This window comes from Leptonotus elevatus, chromosome 16, assembly GCF_054856555.1.
Source record: "Leptonotus elevatus isolate MCC_2025b chromosome 16, RoL_Lele_1.0, whole genome shotgun sequence".
Lineage (NCBI taxonomy): Eukaryota > Metazoa > Chordata > Actinopteri > Syngnathiformes > Syngnathidae > Leptonotus > Leptonotus elevatus.
In genome coordinates, this window is record NC_141254.1 from 6,571,837 (window position 1) to 6,591,766 (window position 19,930).

General features: G+C 40.8%; 2 protein-coding genes across 4 annotated transcripts in view; both read right to left on the reverse strand.

Moving 5' to 3' along the window:
- Nucleotides 1-7,535, reverse strand: part of rad51d (RAD51 paralog D) — a 12,915-nt gene extending 5,380 nt beyond the window's left edge. The window contains exons 1-4 of the mRNA XM_086098147.1: nucleotides 6,757-7,535; nucleotides 6,617-6,678; nucleotides 4,531-4,649; nucleotides 293-374 (exon numbers count right to left, since the gene is read on the reverse strand). Coding sequence (XP_085954273.1) covers nucleotides 293-374; nucleotides 4,531-4,649; nucleotides 6,617-6,678; nucleotides 6,757-6,838 — 345 coding nt within the window. The 5' untranslated portion in view covers nucleotides 6,839-7,535. The remainder of the gene's footprint in view (nucleotides 1-292; nucleotides 375-4,530; nucleotides 4,650-6,616; nucleotides 6,679-6,756) is intronic.
- Nucleotides 7,536-11,810: 4,275 nt separating this feature from the next.
- tmem132e (transmembrane protein 132E) overlaps nucleotides 11,811-19,930 on the reverse strand; it is a 239,170-nt gene continuing 231,050 nt past the window's right edge. For 2 of the 3 annotated variants that reach the window (XM_086098741.1, XM_086098740.1), the window contains exon 9: nucleotides 11,811-17,384. In XM_086098741.1, coding sequence (XP_085954867.1) covers nucleotides 16,296-17,384 — 1,089 coding nt within the window. In that variant the 3' untranslated portion in view covers nucleotides 11,811-16,295. The remainder of the gene's footprint in view (nucleotides 17,385-19,930) is intronic. The other variant, XM_086098742.1, reaches the window with a different exon arrangement.

Here is a 19,930-nt window from a genome sequence, read left to right on the forward strand (position 1 = left end):
AGGTTTTGATATATTTCAATTTTGACATTTTTCTTTTATGACAAAAAATTAACTAAGACCACCAAAAGTTTGGGGATTTGTTTTTTTTACTTACATTTTAAAAATATTATGGGCATTGTATACATATTTTTTTTAGGGGATTAAAAAAAAACATTTCATATATTACATATTCTTTTATTTATTTTTTATGTCATGCCCCCAAAAAATATTTCACTTCCAATGCAGGAAAATAAAAGGTAATCCATGCTCGCCAAAATAAAGCCAGACTAAAGACTGAGACGTGCTGACTTACCTGAGTTTTGCCACTTCCTGGCCCTCCTGCCAGCTCTGTGATCTCGCCCGTGTACACGCCAGAATCCAGCAGCGCATCCAAGCTGAGGACAAACAAGACCAGGAGAAAATTTGGCCTTACTGCAACAACAACAAATCATTTAAACATGCTGTGCATAAAATTATAATATTATTTAAATATATTATTTATGTTAATATAATTTAAAAAGAATACAATAAACACTAAATAAATAATAAATAAACAATAAAAACTTTTTTTTTTTTTTCATTTTTCATTGTCATTAACTATTTGCTTATTTTAGCTGAAGCTTCCAGCTACTATAGAAAAGAAAATGCTTAACTCATTCACTGCCATTGACGGCTATAAACGTCAAAAATTAATTTAAACTATTTCTATTAGTGTAACATTTTTTCCCACTTTTGTTAACAAAAGCATGAAAAACAATTTTTTAAATTGTACATTTAGAACAGATATAAAATGTGTGATTAATCGTGAGTTAACTAGTGAAGTCATGCGATTAATTACAATTAAAAATTGTAATTGCCTCTTGCCCCTAATTTTTAATAATCTTTCAAAAGAAAAATTTAATTTATGGCAGTGAATGAGTTCATGCTTATATCAAACAAATGAATCTACAAACTATCAATTGAGACTTTTTTTGCACGTGTTTTATTTATCCATGTAATATTGCGAAAATAAAACCACTTCAAAACAGCTCTCAGTGTGACAGTCCAAAGTAGGAGAGGTCATGATGGACGTGTATGTGAAATCAATACAAACATCAGCATTCCACTTTGCATGATGGACTAACCAGTTGGAGTCCAACCAGCATGTGCGTGCCCTTCCAAATGCCATCTTTTCAGCAGCAGGGGGCAGCCATGACACATGGTGCAAGCCTCTCGGAAGGGTCCGGAAACATTTATGACATGCTTGACCAACATTGACTTTAACTTCAAATATAAAATAAACAAGACGCTTTGTAGGATGATTTTGCCTCCTTAAAGAGAATGTGCAAATCTTTCACAGAGTGCTTTGAAGGCTTTTTTGTTGTTGCCGTTTGCTTGCAAGCGACGAGCAGTCGAGCAGCCGAGCAGGAGCCGCCGTTAATGCGGCTGATACATCAGACGCCACTTTAGGGCCCAAATGGGACAAGGCGAGTCTTTAGAGGCTGCGTTTTCCGCGCCACGCGCTCGGCTGCATATTCCGCCATGCGCGGCGCGACTCGGCTCGATGCAAATTCCATTTTTCAAGGCACGTCGACGTGACTCGGGCTGTGATTGATTGATTGGGGAGCGGTGCAGTGGAATCTGGTTACCAGAAGAAAACAAATAATCTTATGACTGCTTTGACTTACATGCGTCCTCCACTTTCAACAGGGAAGGATAAAATCCACTGAAGCACAAAAAATAAAAAGACCTCTCTGGAATTTCAGCACATTTACACCAAAATGGCCGACGTGCTGTTTCATTTTGTGGAACGGGTCCTTGAGACTCTTTCATGCGTTCTGTTATGACAGACATGTCCACCCAATATTGTGTTGATTGGTCAACTTGTAGCAGGGGCTAATTTGATCAAACTTTTGAGTGCAGGAATTCACCCCAAAATGGCTGCTTCAAAACAAAATTCTGTTCAATTTTGGGGCTGGATGCTTGAGACTTTTTCGTGCGTTCTGTCATGATAGCCATGTCCACCCAAGTTTGTTTTAAAGGGCTCTTTGCACAGCTCAACTACTTCCTGAAATTAACACCACTCCTTTGTTTCCTGTCGTTCCACGATTGGACAAATGGATGAATCCAGGTGTGTCAGGCCATTGTTGTCGTGGTTACGGAGGTCAGGCACACCTGAATTAATCAGCTTGTCCACTCATGAAAGACAGGAAATGAAGGAGGGGTATTAGTTCAGGAAGTAGTGGATTTGTGCAAAGAGCCCATTGGGTGAACCTTGTGACACCCCAAAATGGCTGCTTTAAACCAAAATGGCTAACTTTCTGTAAAATTTGGGGGATGGGTCCTTGTAGGGCTGCTCGATTATTAAGAAAATATTAATCACGATTATGATTATTGATTACATTAATTAATTGAAATCACGATTAGGACGATGATTTATTTTTGGGGTACAAAACAAGAAAATGTTTAAACGTAAAAAATATTAACTCTTTGACTGCCAGACGTTTTCAGAAAAGGGATGCCGTCAGTGCCAGCCGATTTAAGCATTTTGACTGATCTTTCAAGGTCCACAGAAAATGTTCTGTTTGGACTATGGAAACACATGTACTACTAAATGAAAGATTGGACTTTCATCTTTCATCAGAAAAAAAAAGTTTGTTTCTACCTTATTCCGTTCTTTAGTAATCAACAATAGAAAATGGTTAGTTTGACCCAATTTCGCCTGTTTTGGACCAAAATACGGCGAAATCAAGCTTTTAGTGAAACGATATTATTTCATGCATTCTAGTGAATTTGACACTTCTTTTTGTCCATGAATGATGCCACAAACACCTAAATAGTGCTTTACTTCTATAAAACACTACCACCAAGAATGAAAAAGTGTTTTTTGATAGCAAAATACGTTTATTTACATTCAACAGTGTAACAATTTGACAACAATTTGGCAAACTATTTACAAATGTGTGCAACTGTGGTGCTATTTACAAATATGTGGATGTTTCAACGACAGTTTTTCTTTGTGTAACACTCTCCTGCGTGCAAGGAGACGCAACCGCATTTGCACAACAGATTGCCTCTTCGCGTGCTCCACTTTCTTGCCGGCCGTTTTTTTCCGGGGAATAGCAAGTATATACTGCAGTGTGTGTTGCCATCAAGTCTAATATCAGGATCATGCTACGGTTTCGTTACGTCTCGCTTCCTCGTGTCCTTCAGTTGCTATACCGGGTGGTAAGAGATGTTCTGATCCATCTTATCCACTCCATTCATGGTGGCATCGTAGTCCAGAACCAGTGTCTTCTCCGTGATCAGACTGTACCCGCTCCTCCGATGAATATGCATTGGACTCGGGGTACTCTTCATTGTCCGATCGAATGTCCGCTTGTGCAGCTCCGGCGTTAGCAGCGCTAGCCGCGCTTAGCCGGTGAGGCTTACTACGTGATCATAACAGTCGCGTCAAGGCTTCCAACTTTGGCGTCAAGCTCGGAGTCATCATCATCATCATCATCAATCTGCATTGGTCGATGCCAACTCTCCATCGCCCGATCGAATGTCCGATTGTGTAGAAGTACCCGGTCGGCTATTGTGCGCGTTTTCCGGCCTTAGCAGCGCTAGCCGTGCTTAGCCGGTGAGGCTTACTACGTGATCATAACAGTCGCGTCAAGGCTTCCAACTTTGGCGTCAAGCTCGGAGTCATCATCATCGTCGACATCAATGCGCTTTTTAGTATTGATTGATGCTTTCCGTCTTTGAAAAAAATGCTCAAGCGTGAGCTGCTTGCAACCGGTTGCTTGGTCAAGCCATTGTGGCTTGACCAGCCATTGTCTCCTCAACACTCTAGCGCCGCCTCACGTCTTCTACTGACGCCCACGGTGGGCGGCCCATCCAACCTTGTGCAAAGAGAGTCATCGCTGCCCTCTAGGGGCCAAAACGAGTCTTTTACTAATCAGATCTGCCTGATACTTTCAGCACAGCTGCCCAAGGCTTTCCTGCACCCGTTTTCAAAAAAAAACAAAAAAAACATAGGGGACGTCTTTTAACATCCTCGGCGCCCTTCCCTAGGTTTATGCTAAACGTTTATGGCAGTCAAAGAGTTAACGTCCTCGGCGCCCTTCCCTAGGTTTATGCTAAACGTTTTATAACGTTTATGGCAGTCAAAGAGTTAAGAAAAATTAAATTATTTGAAACACTATAATTAAGCAAGTTTGATGAAAGAACATTTATTCATTTTTTTTCTTATAAAATAAAAAAGTGCAAATGTATAAATTTAAACAACTCAAAATGAGTATTAATAATCTTATTTTTTTTCTTTTACGATCATGCTGATTTTGTAATTGTGGAGAGTAACAATTGAAATTAGAATTGAATTTCAATTAATTGCACAGCCCTCGGTGCTTTTTCGTGCGTTTTGTTATGATAAACATGCCCACCCTGTTTTGTTTTGATTGGTCAACCCAGTGACAGGGGCTAATTTTTGAAATAACTTTTGAGCACAAGAATTCACAACAAAATGGCTACTTCAACCTAAAATGGCTGACTTCCCGTTCAAGTAACCGTACGCAGAGCGACGCTTACTTGGGATTTCCCGTGGAGAGGATGGCAGTGGAGCTGAGCAGCTCGTCGTAGAGGTCGGCACCAGAAACGAGGAAGGCGGCGTGCTGTGCGAGCAGCACCCTGCGGACGGCTATCAGAGCCTGCCAGACAACAAATGATGACGTTTCACCTTGCAGCCATCGCTAAGTAACAGGCTTCGCTCCGGCACCCGGGTTAAGGTGTTTAATTAGCAGACGAGCGCCTCGGGTTCCAGCTCCTCAGGTGTCCGTCAATTTGGCCCACAAGAGCTCATTAAGAGCTGAGTAGGTGAGCGGCGAGGTCGCTAACAGGTAGCAGCCGGCTTGAGAGCTAACACCAAGCGAGGCTTGCGGAATACGCTCAAAGGTGACTCATCATTTTAAGAGAACAAAATGTTACAAGAATTAAAGTGGTGATTTGTATAAGGCACAAAACTGCTTAATAGCAAACTGGTGACCGAAGTACAAGAAGATTCCAAATCCGCAGACAAAATATTTGGTCTACTCAAGTTGTAGATGTTGTAAGTACAACTAAGCCATGTCTGCCATCTAGTGGTGAATGGTGAAATTACACCTTAAAACTACAGTTAATGCAAATTTGCCGGCTTATTCGCTAAATTATTTCATTTCATTTTTGTTTTCATTTATCCTCATTTAACCCCTATTTTTCCATGAAAAATCATATTTAATATTTATCTGCGTTTTTTGAAGATTTTTGGGGGGTTTGGAAAAAAAACTAACAAATATATATTTTTGTTTTTGGGGGGAAAAAGTTTTTTTTTTTTTTTTAAATAATAAAAACTTAATCACCTATAGCCACCGAATTACACTTCCTCAATTAGCATAGCAGATCCAGGCAAGTGGCAATCTAGTACATTTCGATGTTGATTTGAATTGAAGACAGACCGATTAATCAGTATATTAGCACTTTTATAATCAGCCGATTTTTTGGGGGGATACACATTTATACATAAAGACAAAAATAATGACATTCAAACACCCCAATTATCTTTGTTGAATTCAATAGGACAAAGTCAAATTATTCTGCCTCTAATTCATATCTTTATTGTTGTAGGTGTTAAGAGACCAAAAAAAGAAGAAATATTATTCTTGACATATATTTTAAATTAATCAGCCGATTAATCATTCATCGTAATTTTATTCTGCCAAATATAAAACCAGAAAGTCTCAACCTAAAAAAAAAAATCCTTATCAGTCATGCCCTAATTTGAATTTGATTAATTGATCATCCCTTCGCATCTTAAGTTATTTCCTTCAAAAGCAACTGAAGGAGTCGCAGTCTGATGTGTGATAACCACAGCTGTCTGAGGGCCTCAACCGGGTCATTGCGCTGGACCCAAAAGGCGCCGCGGGGGGTCACTAAATGTCAGCTTGATCCGGCCAAACATGTAGAAAGCATTGGCAGAGACAGACGCAGCTGGAACTTTTTGCTTTTAACGATTAAATCAAATGTTTGGTGGGCGACCGGGCGAAGAGACAATGACCACAGGAGGTGAAACGATAAATTCTGGGCTGGCCTCTTGTGACCTCTCCCTGCCCACGCTAAACAAGCGCCGTCTCTCCCATAAACCTCGTTTCCGGATTATGTGCAGGAAAAAAAAAAGTTTGCTGGATGGACCTATTTACAAAAATGAAGTCTCCTCTTGGTTGCCTGAGAGGTCAACACGTAGGAATTTTTTATTTTTTAAGATGTCGCCTCTTTTTGTGTGTGTGCAAATGGTGAAAAAGTGAAAGGGCGTGCATGTTTTCAAGGGTTCAAGCTGCGAATAAGGGCTACTTGATGGCCTGCACAAAAAAAGTGTGGATTTTGAAAGTTTGGAAACAGCCTGCACAGTATACTACCATAGTTGCATGTTAAATCAAATGGATGTAAAAGACAATTTGAATATTCTTGTTTGTTGAATGTCTTGTGTTGTGTAAACTAGCTCTATTCCTGATCATTTAAATAGGCTTGAGCTCCAAACAGTTCGACTTTTGGGGCTGTTTGACCCAAGGCGCCGCAGTACTTTTGACATCTGGTATGTTAAAGTGTCAATTTCTCTTCTAAAATGTACACACACAAAAAATACCTTATATGACGCCGCACATTTCTGTGCGAGGTACTCCATGTCCGACGAGACCAGATCTTCCACTGTCGGAACAACAAGATACAGAAAATGACATTTGTTATTCAAATTTCCACTTTTCGTTTAGGAGGGCTCGTTCCAACCTGTTTTGACGTGAGCATCCCGCAAACGACGCACTAAATCTTCATCCAGTCCCGGACACATCCCTTCTCGCAAGAGCACCATGATCTCTCATTGTCGATTAATAATACTTAATTAGAAATCATTCGTAAGAAACTTAATTAAAACTAATTTTGCTACCAGTTTTGTAGAAACACCGCGACCTAGCGTACTTGTGTTTTTAGCATTTCGACGAACTTAGCTTAGAGGAGGCAGACTTCGCCGCCGTGTGACGTCCCTATATCAAATAAACTACTTTCTTGACGAAGGTGAAACAGCGACAACGCTGAGTAAATCATTTTAAACGTTGCATTAGACTTGTTCGATTATCTTGATAAATGACGCCTGCTACACTATTTCAAACGACGTGCGGCAAAACGAGCAGGGCCGTGATGCATTCTGGGTAATGTGGTTTAATTAACGAACCAGCTAAAACTTGGGAAACAAACTCTAAATCTACTTTCCATGGACACACAACTCATTTAAAAAGCTCATAAATTGAGTTATGGGATTTTGTGACTGGGTAAACTAATTTAATGTTCTTATCACCGTGGTAACTTTTGAGAGTAACTAAAGCTTTCGATCTGTTATGGGTAATGTAGTCTGGTTGGCTAGCTAAAACAGGTCCCTAGCTGTTTAGCTATCTACACACAAAACACCTTTGTAAAGATCATAAAAATGAGTTTAAAATACTTTTATATGAGTTTCTTTCTTTCCTTCTTTCTTTCTTTTAAAGTTACTCTATCGTTATGGAACATAAGGCAATTCGGTAGCCAGTGGTGCATTGTGGGTAATAAAGTCTTATTCATTAAGATGTTGTAAATTAAACTTAAAAAAGTGATGTACTCTCAAAATACCATCATCAAAAATTAGATCAGCTTTAAAGAATCCTTTTTAAGACTATTTTGTTACATCTTCTTTTTTTTTTACTTTGCTATTCCAATGTCGACCACTAGTTGGTGGCACACTATTTAGTTTGAAACGGTGTAAATGTGAAAGAAAAATAACAAAAACAGGAAGCAATTTCAGCTATACATACATTTTGCTGAAGGTTACGGAATGACAAGTGACAGTCATCTTCCAAATGAAATACACATTATTAAAAACATTCTAAAATTAATTTAATATACTGCCATTATGTTTCTGTTGTGGCAGGAAGTGTAGTGTTTTCGGCACTTCCTGTTCCCTCCCTCCCACTTTCCTTTTCTTTTGTCTTTTATCAGCCGTGACTTTTGTTTTAAGTGAGACAGCTAATCAGGCGGCGGAGATGGAATTGTTGCAATAAAGGTGTTTATTTGAACGTGGCCTCGGGCTTTTCGCACACTTAGGCTTGATGGCTCCCGAGCAGCCTGCTGGGATTGCTTTAGTTACCATGGCGATGCGGAAACTTTTAAAAGGGGAGCTATAAAACACCAAAAGTTCACTCACAACACACAATACAACTTTGGAGCTTTTCAAAAGAGTAGGGATGGATGGATAGATAGATATTATTGTTGTCTATAGTGAAGGATAAAGAAGTACATGCATGATAAACAACATAAAGTATACACAAATATTGATAAATGAAAGTGTTTGTATTGCTGTCATTACTTTAACCACTGTTTGAGTGAAGCTATTTGGGGACGAAATCAAAGCTAAAAGCTACAATTTCCAATGCGACAGCTAACGCATCACAGGTACGACTTTGACATCAAAGAGAAAAAAGTGACATGTAAAAACTTGTTTTTCTCGCTCAGCCTGTCTCTTGTTAGACTACATTTTGACTCGCGTGTTGCAGTTGCTTTGCTTCCCTTTTCTTTGCAATTCCTCCTCCAGGCCCGTCGAGTGCCGGTGATGAAGTGAGTCGGACATGTTGGCTGGAGGTTATCAGCCCCCCGCAGACGCCGGCGCTGGCGTGACGGCTCCAGCTGAGGCCGTAAAACCTCTTCTTCTCCGTGCCGACTGGACACCTCTTCCCATCTTTGCGACTGTATTGGCTGGAAACGCATCGTGGATAAAATACAACCCGAATGCCCCAAACAGGCCATATTGCGCACGGGGGGCGTCGTTTATTTACTCTACGGCAGATGAGGGGGAAGCCGTTTTGGAGTAATTTTAAACAATGTGACTCAATTTATATCGAGTAAAAATGGAGTGAAAATTTCAACAGAAATAACTGCAGTATTATGAAGATTTCTTAAAAAAAAAAAAAAAGAGGTTTGAAGCAACCCACAGAACTTCACCTTACCACAGTCCATTTAGCTTAATGCTAACAATGCAAAACATTGGTGTCGTGCTGTTAAAACCATTCGAGCAACAGATAATTGAACACAAACTCTGTAGCAAGACACCAAAAAGAGAATATAACAATACTCATAGGCATATCTTCTTCATCCTCTGCAAAGGATTCAAGTCAGTGTGCCCCCCCACCCAATTTATTATGGGAAATAGGGACATGGAAGAGCACAAATCTGTTCAAAATTGATGCCCACTGAAATGTATTGAAAACCCCCCAAAACAATCCAAAGCAATTTTTTTTTTTTACTCGAAATATTCATCAAAAAGACTGATGAGCAATGGGGACAATAGGGGGGGAAATATAGTAAAAAATTGAACACCATGGGTGACAAACTGCTTTCATGTGCTGTAATTGAAAATCAAAAAACATTCTTTTAAAAATCTATATTTGAAGACTGGGTTTTACTTGACGCATGTTGGAGAGCTCTCAAGTAATTTGTGCACTTTACAAAGCCAATTTCAAATAGCATAGTAGTTGTACAAGTTAATCGCGATTAATTACAGAAAATTGTGCGATTAATTAGTTTACAAAATGTAATTGCTTGACAGCACTAAAATTAATATTGATTACTTGATTTAAAAAAAAACAAGTCAAATTTAGGCAATAACAAATGGAAGTAAAAATTGTGGGGAAAAAACATCTTTATGTTTTATAGCTCGGGCTATGGACTATTTTTGAATGACTGGAAGTTTGTCCGAACTTTCTCATAAATAATAGCTGAACTGCGTCCCCTGGCCTTAACCCTTATCGGACAGGACATGTTGACAAATGTGTGTGCTGCTTCCTAAAAAAAGAAAAAAAATTGGGCACTGGCGTTCATAAAACATGTATGACGACTTGGATGCGCCGTGTCGCTGTCTCCTGGCGGCAAGGCAAACCTTCTGAAAAGTCGTAGTTTCATTTTCTTTATCCTCCAGTCTTTTAAACACCGCACACACACACACACGGACAGAAGATAAATAAAAAAGCCTTGAAAGTGTAATCATCAGGATAGAGAGGGAGGCTAAGCTTCCATTGATCAGGGTTCAAACAGGTAACACTTGACAAAGGTGCCTTTAAAGTGCAGCCGGGCTGCCCCGCGCGATGAATAATGGTTCACTTGTCCTTGGCTGCAAAACTGCAAAGCTCAAATAAAACAAGGGAGAGAGCGAGAGAAATCACCTTCCCATGCTAGTTCCATTGAGAGGGGAAATAAAACACGAGGTGCTCGGTGAGCTGAAAGATATTATTACAGACTCAAAGGAGCAATTTGTGTGTGTGTGGGGGGGGGGGGGGGTAAACGAAATAGTTGAAGATAGCTACTTAAGGATCAAGTTGATTGGATATGAGCTTGAAGAATGGCTGCTGTTGCCGTGACAACGCCAAACACCAGAATGGTCCAATAAATGATATATGGTCAAACGGCTTTGACACCTTTGCATCAGTGAAAATAGAACTATATAAACGTTGACACAGTTACTTAAAAAAAAACGTTATTAGCATTTGTTGACTTACTTAGCTTATAATGCTTTAACATAACGCAACATCATGTATATATAATAGGGGAAGCTCTGAAGCAAAAAAAGAAAAAAAAGTTTGTTAGCAGCTATGCAAAAATAAAAAAATAAAAATAAAATCTACATATTTGATTTACATGGGCTTTTTTTTTTTGGTGGCAACAATTCCACAACTTATTTGCTTGTCTTTTTGTTGGTTGGAAATTACGAAGACTACACAACCAATTTCTGTTTTATTGTTAGCAGAAATTCCCCCCAGAAAGTTTGCATGTTAGAATTATTTAAAAAACAAACGACCAACTTCTTTGTTGGACTGTCGGAATCATTTAAACAAAAACTACACAAATTCTTTTTTTTGGCAAACATTTCTCAAGAATTACCTTCATTTGTTAGAATAAAGTAAACAAAAACTATGTAGCCGATTTTGTAGCATATGTATGCTAATACAATTTTCTATGCTGGTCTGTCTAATACAATTTTCACAAAAACTGCAACTGCGTGCTTTATGTTTGTATTCTTTTTTTCGTTTCATTTTTCATTTGTGAGCAGAATTTCGCAAACAAAAAACGACACGACCGTTTTTTTTGGCATTTGCTATTGGCAGAAATTTTCAACCAAAAATGATCTTCCTGTTTGATAGTTAGAATGACAAACCCCAAATTTAAATTTACACAGAATTCTAAAACTACACAACCTTTCTATTAGCAGGAGTATGCAAAAACGACATGAGTCCTTTCTGTTAGTTATCATGTTCCATAAAAATCTGTGTGCCTGTTGAGAATCTGATGTATTGTTGCTGGAAGCCAACGAGAAGAACGCTTCTAGAGGACCAATACGTTTTTCAGCGGGATTTACAGGGACGGCTGGCCAAATGTGACATTTACTGCAGATGCTTTACGAGCTTAAAAAGATATCTGCGCCGTACTGGGAAGCTTCTTGACGGGTGATCACAGCCCGTCGCGACAGGACGGCTTTTCCACTGCAAAAAAACAACAAAAACAGCAAGTTTTCAAAAAGCTTGCATGGCGTGTTTTGACATTTTGAGGTTGTTTTTCTGGCTTTGTATCAGAATTTTACTGTTTGGACTATGTCGCTAAGAAAAACAACAGCACCTACCAGCACACAAATTTGGAGAAAGACCTTATTTGTATGTAAAAAAAAATCATTTTGTCGCATGGCCCTTGTGTTTGTATGAAGACATTAAACCCGATTTCTAAACGCTTCCAAAGGTGCCAATCAGAAAGAAAAGCCAACACACCTTGAGTGCAGTATCGCATTTTCTTTAGTATTTTACATATAACGGGAAAATACAAGGATTTGCTTCCAAGAGAATACAGGAAATCGATCAGTGCTCTGTACATGAACAAGGTGGTCAGTGTGGCGGCGGGAGCGGTGAGGACCAAGTTCCAAGTAGCAGCTTGTAAGAAAAATACAAACCAGCGCACCCGAGCAGCGTTACAAAAAAAAAAAAGAAATCAAGGCAAGATTATGGAGGAACCAAACATGGCAACATATTTACATGAATGCAGAAGAAAAGCAAACAAAAGAAAGCTCGAGTGAAAGTTGCGCTTCATCTGTACAGCGGACCGACCGGCAGGCAGGCGGGGATTTACAGTGAACACAGAGCAGCCGGGTTGTTTAAATCTTCGTTAATGACTAGACGAAGAAGCCTACATTCATCCTGAGAGAGCAAAATTCGACGGTCGGGCTCGGGGGAAATAAAAAAACTAAACACGTTTGAATGATGGCATGCGGAGAACCAGAAGCTCTAAAAGCCCCAATCCAGATTGAGCACAAAAAAAAGTCTCAAAAAGCCATGATCAGCAAACAGGAAGTCGACCATTTTGGTTTGAAGAAGCCATTTTGGGGTGAAAATTAGGCCCAGACACCAGTTTCAAAATCAACATGAAAATAGTCTGGGAAAAGTACAAAAATAAGAGGACTCGCAGCTGAAACTTAACAGGAAGTTGGCCATTTGAGTTGGAAGCTCAACGGCAGTTTTACCGACCAATGGGAAATTGGTTGGACATATCAATCATAACAAGATGCACAAAAAAAGTCTCAAGGGACGAATGTCAGGAAGTTGGCCACCTGAGTTTAAAGAAGCCATTTGACTTGACATTTGGATTTTGGCCTGTTTTGCTGCCACTTCTCCCTTGTGTCCGCTTGCTGTAATTTTCTTTACTTCGGTAGTACAGAATCCTGGGAAGGAACCAGTTTTCTAACGTGGCTGAATTCTTCTTGGATTTAAAAGCATCTTTCACCGATATTTACAATGTTCAATGTGTGCGTTTCAGTGCTAAGCAGGTTATGTTTGCTTATTTGACTTTATGCAAAAAGCTACAAGGCTAAATTCGTGCAAAAACCTAAACAAACAACCACAACAAGAAAAACAAATCATGAAACGTGAAATTAGCATTTTCATGTATCAAACTGTGTGGACGTCAAGGCGCACTTTTTGTCAGGGTGCAACGATTTCTTGACAAAATTAAAAGGAGACGTGTGCTCCCGTCTGCAGAGAAATGAAATTAATGGAGCAAAAACTTGAGTCCTTGGTCTCCACTTTTGAAGACTTTCAAAGCAAAATGTGTTATCTGACATTTGAACCGCTACACAAGAACAATTCTGGATTGGGTCTTTTATAAAGCTTCTGGTGACTTGACAAATAAATGTGGTTAATTATTGCCACAAAGAAGGGACAAGAAAACCCCCCATATCCAAGCCCTTAGATGCCGTTTGCAATGAAAGGGAAAAAAAAAACACAAAAAAAATATGTCATGACAAAAGCATATTTCATTTCACGGTGACTTCATTAGACGCCAAAAGAGGAGCTTGTTTTATGAGCTTTGAGGACGTCGGCCTTCAAAAGCGGGACATGCCGGCGCTAATTAAAAGACGGATTAGCTCGGCTGCCGCTGCTGGGTTTTATTCAAATAACACTTGTTGCGTATGTGTTTTATATTCTCTCCAAAACTCATCATGTTCACTTTTGTCACCACTGTCAAAATGTTAGAAACGCACACAACGCACCCGCAAAACAGTGCCAATTACTTGGATTTGTCCGTGACGGTTTCATTAGCAACCTGAGATACTTCATCGTGTTACCCAGATTACATGTAACACGGATGACATGTTACAGTACTCGGATTACATGTAATGCAGATAAGCATGTTATTCAAATTTCGTGTTTCCCAGATTACATGTAACACGGATGGCATGTTACCCAGATTAAACGTAACACAGATCTGTCTGTTTTTCAGAATGTATTACCCAGATTACGCGTGGCACAGATGATGTGAAACCCAGGTTAAATGTAATCCAGATGGCACGTTGCTCAGAATAACAACATCGATTTGACTGTTACTCAGATTATGTGTCACCCAGATGACATGTAACATGGATGATGTGTTATTCAGATTACATGCAACACAAATCTGTACGTCATTCAGATGATGTTATTCAGGTTATGGATAACACATTTTCCTGTTACTGAGATTATGTGTACAAAGATGTCATATCACCAAGTAATGCAGATGACGTGTTACTCGGATTACATGTAATAAAGATTGTATGTTATTTTGAGTGTTATCCAGATTATGATGTACGCATAAAACCGATTCCTATGTTACTCAGATTCCGTGCTACCCAGATTACATATGAGGTTTTTACCCATATTACAAACCACCGAGACTACATGTTAACTCAATAACAAATGACCATGTTACATGTTATCATGTAATAGATTTGACCCAATTGCTCAGATTACATGTAATGCAAATAACATGCTACCTGGATTACAGGTAACACATATTGATTAAACAGGTTCCAAATGGCTGCAGTCTCTTCACCGCAGATCACAAATGACCCAGATAAAATGGCAAATAGATTAACCTCTATTACACATTCAGCAGATTACCTGCTACACACACAGCCATCTTGTCTCAAATTGCATCAGATTAATTCATAAAAAGAGAGAGAAAAAAATTGAACAACATGCGTGGCACGAGGATGACTTAAATTGTGTAAAAAACAGCAAATCATTTTCTGGGATGATACAAAGTTCCCGCAGATCTTGTGCTCTGTAACACATCAATAAGTAGTAACAAGTTCTTCTGGTAAAACTTTCGCCAGTGTGAGCGGCCGTCTGCATATATGCCGTATATGTATGTACACGCCAGCGAGGAACGTTTGCATGTATGTGGGCCTGGTGTGACGTCATGGCATGCGCGTAATTACTTCAGTAAAGCGGGGTTATATCCGTACCGTACAAACATTTACAAATTTTATGTTACCCACATTACATGTAACACGAATTCCTTGTTACTCAGATGACACGCAACGCAGATTATGTGATGCCCAGATGACATGTTACTCAGATTGTCTGCAACCCAAATTGGTTTGTAACTCAGATTAGGTGCTGCCGAGGTTACATGTAACGGAGATTTAGAAATTTGGTGTTACTGTGACTCATATTGCAGGTAACACGGATAGAATTTGACTCAGATTACAGTATACACAGATTTGCTTGTAATTTTGTTTGCATCTAATGTAGTCTTGATTGTTTCTCAGAGTACATGTAACACAAATTTTCTGTTACTCGGGTTGTGTGTTACTTGGATTACATGTAACCTTGATCATACGTTACACGTCAATTTGGATGACATGTAACCCAAAATTTATTTCTAGTCAGATTGGAAATGACCAATGTTACAAGGATTTTGTGCAAACCAGATTACATGCAACTCAGAGTAAATGTAAACCAGATTACAAATAAACTAATCATTTGTGTGCCCCTAATTATGTGTTCATAGGATTGCATGTAACATGGATTATGCACAGATTACTTGTAACATAGGCAACCTATTAATACTTGCTACCTGGATTGAAAATTGGCCAGATTACATGTAACACAGAATAGCCTGGTACTCAGATTACATGTTACCCAGATGGCACGTAACACGGTTACCTAGATTTAACGTAATTTGTAACACAGGCAACCCATAAATACTTGCTACCTGGATTACAAATTAAAATGTGCAAATTTTGTTAGCAAGCTAACGCGCCAACCAGATTGCATGCAAATCACACAAATGAGCTGGCGTTTCCGTGTTACCGGATGACACGTAACCTGTAACATAGGCGACCCGTATGTACTTGCTACTCGGATTGAAAATGACCCAGATGACGAGGAACTGGGATTACGTGCAAACCAGATTACATGAGCAGGACCAATGAAAGGTGACCGTGCCTCATCCTCACCGATGCCACAAAGCTGCTTGCTACACAGTGGACGCTACGCCGCCTCCAAGCCTCCACTGATACGTGGTTGTAAGGCATTGAACCAAGGGTGGGGGCGGGGCTAGTAGTAGTTGCGACTGGCTGTGACACGTAGAAAAATGTAAGCAAATGAAAAGTGACAGGAAGGACAATGAAGAAAAAGTACCTCCTTTGGCAAAAAACAACAAGAACTCAAAAACCAAAAAGCTTTTTCGAGAGTCTTTGACAGTTTTCAGTGTTGATCAAAGGCCTCTTTCGTCGCCGCCGCCTCTCGTTGGGTGGTCGAGTCTTTGGCTTCCTTTATGCGTCCGTCTCTTTTTTTGTTTTTTTTGTTTAGTGTGATAAGATTACAGCACTGTGCAAACTAAACGTAACAAAGTAACAGAAACAACAGTAGGCCTTTTTTCCCGCGCTCTCTTTCTTCTCAAGTCTGTGATAAAAAGGAGCCCCCCCCACCCCCCGGAATGATTTCTCAGGCGATTTCTTTTATTCTGCGCATGTAATCGTGCAGTTCCTCGGGGTCTTGGAAGCCCATGTCCTGACACACCCACTGGATGTCCTCCTCGTCGGCGACGGGGATGGAGTTGTAGGGCAGGTCCTCGGTGGGCAGCGTGGTGAAGGTGGTGAACTTGACCCGCTTGCGCTTGGACGTGGGCGAGCTGGCCTCCTCGCCACTCTCCTTGGCCGAGCTGCCCGAGCTGCCGTCCCCGCGGCCGTGCACCTGGCTCTGGACGCTGGTCTGCGAACTGCCGCTGCTGTGGTGGTCCCCGTGGCAGCACGTCTGGACGCCGTCCAGCGGGTTGGACGGGCAGTCGGCCTGCTGCGGCGACAGCTCACACTGGGCCCTCAGCGGCTGGCCGTTGCCCAGGAAGACCCAGTGGTGCGAGTGGTCCATGTTGACCTGCCCCTCGGGCGGGATGCGCTTGTGGCGGTACTTGAGCACAAAGACGATGCAATTGATGAGAAAGACCAGAATGGCGAGGCAGAAGACCCCCAGGAGGGCGTACATGCCGATTTCCAGGTCAGTCATGTTGCGGGGCGAGTGCACAAAGTCGTCTTCCTCCTCGTCCTCCTCTTCCTCCTCCTCGTCCGTTTCCGTGGGCTGCTCCCGGTTGCCGACGGTGGGGAAGTCGGTGTAGTCGATGGGGACGCTGGCCGGCTGCTCGTTAGACGTCTCGTAAATCCTCCCGCCCGAGTCGGGCTGGGCCGGCGCCGGGCGCCCGGTGACGGCCGGCGACTCGGCCTCGGTGGTGGCCTCTTCGTCCGAGTCGTCCTCCTCGGGGCCGAAGCGGACCCTGACGTAGACGGCGGCCGAGGCGATGACGCTCTTGCGTTTGGTTTTCTGGCAGGCCTCGCCGATGGTCATCTCCACGCGCACCAGCTCCCCGGAGCCCTCGCCCTCCGCCACCACCACGGGCCAACGCTGCTGGGGCTCCTGGGACACGGAGACCACCTTCTCGTCCAGCGTGGAGGCGTTGAAGTTGTAGTCCTTGGGATCGAAGTACGTCAGCGTGGCGGCCGTGTTGTCGCTGAAGAGCATCCACACGGACAGGCTGGCCTCCTGCCAGGAAACCGGACACAAAATTAAACTGGAGCTGCAACAATTGTACATATTGTAGTGTCTGTGCGTGCCTTTAAGAGGCGGGGTCTAGTGGTGTGGCGAGTGTCAGGCATGGGCCGTGGCAAACAGCGGTTCATGCGTGAGGTGGCGATCCTGTTTTAGTTTTTGCAACACCGTCAACTGAAATTGAAATCAGAATGCCTTCGGGCTCGCATTGCCAACGCCAGGCAGGGCTCACCTGTTTTAAAGCGAGCTTAAGGGAACTCTAAAGTAAATTTTAGCTGGCAGCAGAGAGCGGTATTAGCCAAAATGGCAGCACAGAAAATGGATGGATTCAACTGCTTAAATCTTAATCCACAAAGGTATATTAAATTATTCACTTGCAGCCATTTTCACTGAAGCAACCCCCTTTGCCGTCTGTTTTACTAGATTTTGACTGATTTTGCAAGGCCTACAAAATATTGTGTTCTATTACTAAAAAACCTGGAACATACCAAAAGAAAGATTAGTCTTTTCTTTTATCAGGAAAAAAAGTATATTGGTATCTGTTTCTGTTTTGCAGCAATTAGCATTAGAATATAGCTAAGTTTCATCATTATTCACAAATCTGTTTAAAACACTGGGGAAAAGAGCTTTTTGCAACATGGCCCTGGTTGATCTTTTATACTCTGCTGCCACCTGTTGGCCGTTTTTGTAATAACTACCATTGCTTCAAGCGTTCAGTTCAGTTCAGAGGCTGCATTAAAGCCTTCTTTATGCTCTAGCATAAAAACAAACAAACATAAAAAACGTATAAATACGTTTTTGGGACCATAATATTATTTAAAATAGAACATATGTACATGTTTTTGGGAGAAAATTAGTTCATCACATTAACAATACAGTGGAATATTTGCAGGAGATAGTGACCAGGCCAGCCCACGCATAGCAAAAAAACGGCATAATTCATAGACATTATAAGTGCATTGAAAAAAGAGAAGATGATTGGAAAAAGAAAACAAGGCTAACTCTCCAATCATTTCCCATGAAAAACAGGAGTTGGCCTTCCCCTAAAATATACAGCTTTTTATTAATTTTTGAAAATATAAAAAATCAAAAGTCTGGTAATAGGTGTACCTGTGGGTGCCTTCTCTTAAAAACTAACTGAATTTGAAAAACAAAAATCACAATTATGAAAAACTAACCAAAAAACCCAACAGTATTACAGTATCAGCAATTTTCTGGGTGTGTAAAATATACGAGTGTGTGTTATTGTTGTGAAATGTCAGTATTTTTTTACTTCTGCCGGTTTACTTTGGGATGTTTAAAACTCGAAACACATTTGAATCGCATTTCGATGCGATCGGGCTGGCCGTCGACGCTCACCTTCTCGCAAGGCGCGACAGATAGAAGACGGCCTCCCGAGCGCAAGCTTGGAATAAAACATGCAAAGTGACACCACATCACAGCCTGGGGTGCGAGACCACCGCCACCACGTTGGGGGAGTGTGGTTTGTTTTGACAGGTTAGAAAATTAAATAAATCTGCAAGTAATCACAGCAGTCATTTGCGATAATATAGAAAAATGGCAGGGAGCGCAAAAGGCTCAAAAAATTACTCGTTTGCTGCCACTGACGGCTACATACGTCCAAAATGCAGTTAAGCTGATGTTAAAACGTCCAACGACAAGTCGTAGCTGGAAAAAAATCGGATCATTCGTATAACGAGCGGCCTCTCCTCTCCATGTGATAAACAAACCTAATTGACAGGCATGAAAAACTTGCGCGAAGACCTTGATGTTTCTTGTACTCACTTCAAGCGTGATGGAGGACGTCTGAAAAGTTGCCCGCAAATCAAAAGACTTGAAATAGCTAGCGGAATCCTTTGAGACGACCCCACCCCCCTAACACCCCCCCACCCCGACTGACTTTTATTGCGGCCTCGGAGAGCACTTAGAACAATACATTACAATAATTACATTTCAAGGTGGCCGGGAAGCGGAAAGCACAAAAAATTGGAATTTAATGCTCGCCTCACTCGCCGCCCGTCCTGCACGTGCGTGCGTGCGTGCGTGCGTGTAGTGTGTGTTTGTGTGTGTGTGTTGTAGAATTTTCACACACACCGCTTGAGGTGATGAACGGCTGCCAATGACTTCACAGGCTTCATGTGGAATGATTTTTTTTGGTAACATTTTCTATGAATAGGACCTCATTTGCAACTCCTTCTCTTTAATATTCTATTTTAAGATACTTATTTTTCTTTTAATATGAATTTATTATCATAAAATTAAAACATTTTGTTGCTGTCATAAAAAATACCTACTGTATTTTTCACTCATGGTATTTCAGGTTATTCCCATATTATTGTTACAATTCAACTTTTTATTCTAATAATTTTGATATTTTGATTTTTAACATTACCCCTTCATTCTCATAAAATTGCCATATTTGGCTTGTAATATCTCCATTTTATTTTCATAAATGTACATATTATTTTGACAATATTCCAACTTGACTCATAAAATCATATTTAAAAAGTAATTATAGTATTCAAATTTTATCTTAATAA